Genomic DNA, 4,617 nt, shown 5'->3' with positions numbered 1-4,617 from the left:
TGAGATAATGCACACTGTTTTTCCAGATGAACGTTAAGCAATTCAAATTCACGGCATATGCAGAGGAAGAATTTAGACCCTTTCACACATACAGTACTGGTAAATTACCGGAAAGTTACCATTAATAGATCATGTGTAAACAGGACCTTTTCAAAAAATCCCGGTAAATTTGTCTGGCAATCAATATCGTTTTATGGAGATGACATGATTACTCTGAGCTGTTTACAAAGCTCTGCTGCTTTTTAATTAGTTATCCTATGTAAAAATGCGCTAGATGGACATATTTGCCCATCGCGCCTCGCAGCTTTTTGTCGCGCTTCTCCATTCATCAGGGCTGCGACTCCGCAATTGGATACTATTATGCGCGTCTCGTGTTTATAAGAGCAAAACATTCTGATTGGCTAGTAATGTTAGTTTGGTTGAGAGTGAAAGCTGTGCTCCTCTCATACCACTGGTAGGCAAACTCATGGACTCGATAGTGACATCAATCAACAAGATTTTCTTTTTAAATGTAGGACTATTTTTTTCCACAGCCAAACGCTGCACGCCAGAGATCCGGCATGGTGCCGGAGAACTTTAAGCCCTGTATACCACTTGAGATTTTTAAGACTTTATGGCCATAATTTACATTACATTACAAACTGAATTTTGACCCATTAGGACTTTTCTTTACTCGCAAACCTCTATTTTTAGCCACAACTGTGAGTGAAACAGACTATTGAACTCAGACTATTGAGCCCTGCATCAAGTTTTTGCATGTATGCAGCATGATGTGTAATTGAACATTTAAAAATTACTGCTGGTACAATTTTAGCGGGACTACAGCATTTACAACACATTTTAATTGAGTTGCTTTAGTCTGGATGAGACAAACTCACAGCAACACAGAGTGACTGTAACAGGGCTCTACACTGCGACTGAAAACTACTGCGTGCAACTATGAAAAAATATTTATGAGCACTAGTGTGACGGACCAGATCTTCATCATATTTGTGATTGTGATGGCTGAGGGGAGCTTTGTGATCGCTGAGGGGAGCTTCAAAGCTTTCTACGTGTTTTTGCAGCGTTGAGTAATGTATCACAGACATATCTCATGAATCCTTTCATAAGCAAAGTGTAGACGGTGTAAATAAAAGATTCATTGTGCAGTGCAGAGAGCTTTGTTGATTATAAATGTGAGATCGCGATGGGCTAAGATGAGTGACAGCTTTTAATGATTTTTAAGGCAGTTTGTAAATGTGATACTGATTTAATACAATAGTTCAACAGACAAAAAGTTAATATTAAGTGACTTACATTGTCTGACTATAACACTATTGTCTGATTTTGCTCTATTTCGTCATCGAAAATAGTTTGAAAAAGTCACAGCTCAGCCGCTGCGCATTTCCATTCAAACATAGCGGTGTCTCGTTTATGAATGAACTGCGTTTTTAAACAAATCTAGTGAGTCAGTGATTCATGATTACCCATTCATAAATACTGTCACTTGCTTCATTCCTGAATGAATCAGCCGTTCGGATGAATCAATTGAATGAATGATTCAGTGATAAAATCAGTGACTTGTCGCCGCCTGCTGGCAGTTTTAGTTTCATTTTTAAAGTATCTTTTCAGTTCTTTAAATCATTTAATATTTCTATATTCAAGATTTTTTAAAACATTAATCTCAACATGAATTTATGGATTTAATTGCCCTCATGCCACCTCTGATCCTCATTAAATGTCTGAAAATACACCTACAAGCCACTTTTGTGTTCTTCTGTGCCACCTCTGTACAAATTCATTTTAATACTGATTTCATTTTATTAGTAACTTATTCTTCTTATTCTACTTGTTCTTATTCTATGGTTTTAATTAGAATTTTTAAAACGCTTATAAAATAAAAATTTTTAAAAATTTGACATAAAAGATGACATACTTTTAATAAAGTTAGAAAAATGCCACTACAAAGGTAAAAACAAAATTCCACTGTAAATCACTTTAAGGAGTCAAATATTACCTTGTAATGGGAAGGCTAATTTTTTATTTTTTAGAAGGTGCTCCTAAATTTTTGACCGTGCTCCTAAATTTTTTAAGTTAGGATCACAAGTGCTCCTAAAAAGAAAAATAAGTGTAGAGCCCTGCTGTAACGTCCTCATTAACTACAAACATTCACACGCGACCAACACTTTGATGAGCATCTCTTTTTTTCTCTGCACACATGCCTTTCTTAATATAAGCTGCGCTGCACGACACAATCAGTGCGACTTACAGATGCACCTGCTGTACAATGACACACACAGACACAAAAAACACTCTACAGCTCACGATCTGTCCTTCAATTCACTTCACACACAGTGATGTTTTAGAGAGCGTGATGGACAGCATTGCTGATGCCGCAGCAGCGTTTTCTCTGACCTCTTTGGATCGGGTTGATCCTGCTTGTTTGCCCATCCTGTACCGTCTTTGGGCACGATAATCACGTTGGGATCGTTTCCTTTACTCTCAGACTTCAGACTCGGCAGGTGAGCGGGAGGGGGCATGCGCCGGGCAGCGGCCACTTTGCCAAGACTCTGTAAGCCATGTCGTGCAACAACTGCAGGTGACACAGAGAGAGAGAGAGAGGTGTGAAATCGGTTAAAACATCACGTGTCACAAAAACTGCCACATTATGGTTAATACACATATACGAGATCTGCTGCTGCTCTGGTGTTACTACACACGGTGTGACACATCTGAACATGCAAAAGCGATCTGAGATTTAAAGCACGGCTCTATGAAATCAGATTACATGCTTTTAGTTTTAATTTTTAACGGTTTAATTAAATAAAAAAAAACAAAAGAACTAAATCAAACAAACTTCAAACTTTAACAATTTGATTATGTATTAATTTAAACAAAAACAGTGCCCTAAGAAATGTTTTACATTTTCAGAAATTGTGTGTTGTCACAGAAACGTTTCGGTTTTATGATTTAATACAACGTTATCATCAAAACCAGGGGTAATCAAATTAATGCATAAAACTTTAATTTTTTTACATTTTAAATCAAATGAAATTTACAATTCCTTCCATTTCTGGCAAGCAGTGCTGCACAAAATGTTTACTGTTTAAATTAATCATGGATACAAAATTGTGATATTCCTAAATATAAATAATTTTTAAATGAGATGTATCATTACAAAAAATGTCATGCACACCGCCACGCGAAACGACGTCGCGCGTACTCGAAGCGAACTTCCGCTAACACCGCGATGACGTCATATTTGCTGCATGCACCTAAGCGAACTTGCAGCTGTTTTACTAAATTCTGCTGAGGTGAAATTCAGTGCAGTCATGTATCGTGATACGTATCGTATCGTGGCCTCTGTATCGTAATACGTATCGTATCGTGACTTTGCTGGTGATACACAGCCCTAATCAATATTATTACTTTGAGAAGTACATTCTACTGTGCAATAGTAGTATATTTCTGAACTTTTATTTCAGTGGGTTGTAAGATCTTTGAGTATGTGTATCTGCCGACAGTTTTCTTAAATGAAATGGTGAAATGCTGGTGAAGTGATTCTCAGATGAATTTCACGTGTTCACATTCAGTGAGAAACAGATGTGCGTCATGCACACTTCAGTGTGTGAAGCAGAGCAAACATTGAGACACACACAACAAACTAACTTCAGATTTACATAGCAGTCTGTCTGCATCAATTCCACAAACACTTGAATATGGATGTGAATATGGAGTGGCTCGAGTCTCACCTGTGGTTTTCTGAGTTTCTATTGACTTCCCTTTGTACTTGTCAAATAGGCTGAGCGATGAATACTTGCTTTTCCCATCCTTGGACTTGGTTATTTGCCCCAAACGATCGGACATTGCGATGTAATGTCATCGAGTATGGAAATTTTTCTTTGCACCTCTTCCTCAGTACCGTCTGTTTCTGTGGAGAAACACACAATGACACAACTGTTAGCAGAAGAACCAACGTCTCTCCAACTCATCCCCTGAACTGTTATGAATAATCATTTCTATGCCACAGAAACGTCATCTTTCCATCCGGACACAAGAGGATGTGGCTCAGACACATTTCAAAGCTGGTCAACAACAAAACACAATCTTGGACAGAATAATGACTCCGATCAACCAAAAAAAAGCCACATGGGGATCATTCAGACAGTCTTGGAATGGACTCAACCCTCTACATTGCGAGTAAATCACTCACAAATGCGACTAAATCTTCACTCTGGGCAACTAAATGATGTATAATATTAGCCAATGGCTAATAAATAACTAGATTTTACTCGCCAGTGTGTGAGTTGAAGTTTAGCACAGATATATTTTCACTTGCCAAACACTTCAGTTTCACTCTCCGTCAAGCGATCTGTGCTATTTATCATTTAATCTCAATGGATGCGCAGCGCACCTGTGTTTGTGTATTTGACGTAACAAACTCTAGTGTGAAGGCGCACGACTATAGGCTTAGATCTCTGCCACAATTCTACACGCGAAAGATCATATTTTGAGTGCACAAAAGTGCATTTTGCATGCACGCGATCTGAGTTTTGTGAAGAAAACGTTCGTTTCGCAAAGAAAAAAGTATTTCGAGTGCACGAAAATCAATTTTGCATTTAAAATAAGTTTTTGGAT

The 4,617-nt window shown here is 37.9% G+C and overlaps 1 protein-coding gene across 7 annotated transcripts in view; it reads right to left on the bottom strand.

The window, feature by feature from the left end:
- LOC107704672 (protein PRRC2B-like) overlaps nt 1-4,617 on the bottom strand; it is a 43,216-nt gene that overhangs the window by 34,050 nt on the left and 4,549 nt on the right. For 6 of the 7 annotated variants that reach the window (XM_016507663.1, XM_016507676.1, XM_016507671.1 and 3 more), the window contains exons 1-2: nt 3,732-3,905; nt 2,395-2,572 (exon numbers count right to left, since the gene is read on the bottom strand). In XM_016507663.1, coding sequence (XP_016363149.1) covers nt 2,395-2,572; nt 3,732-3,846 — 293 coding nt within the window. In that variant the 5' untranslated portion in view covers nt 3,847-3,905. Of the gene's footprint in view, nt 1-2,394; nt 2,573-3,731; nt 3,906-4,617 lie in introns of those variants that run through there. The other variant, XM_016507667.1, reaches the window with a different exon arrangement.

This window comes from Sinocyclocheilus anshuiensis, unplaced genomic scaffold (assembly GCF_001515605.1).
Source record: "Sinocyclocheilus anshuiensis isolate Anshui unplaced genomic scaffold, SAMN03320099.WGS_v1.1 scaffold117, whole genome shotgun sequence".
Lineage (NCBI taxonomy): Eukaryota > Metazoa > Chordata > Actinopteri > Cypriniformes > Cyprinidae > Sinocyclocheilus > Sinocyclocheilus anshuiensis.
Note: the sequence above shows the minus strand (reverse complement) of the source record. Positions and strands in the feature narration are given on the sequence as shown.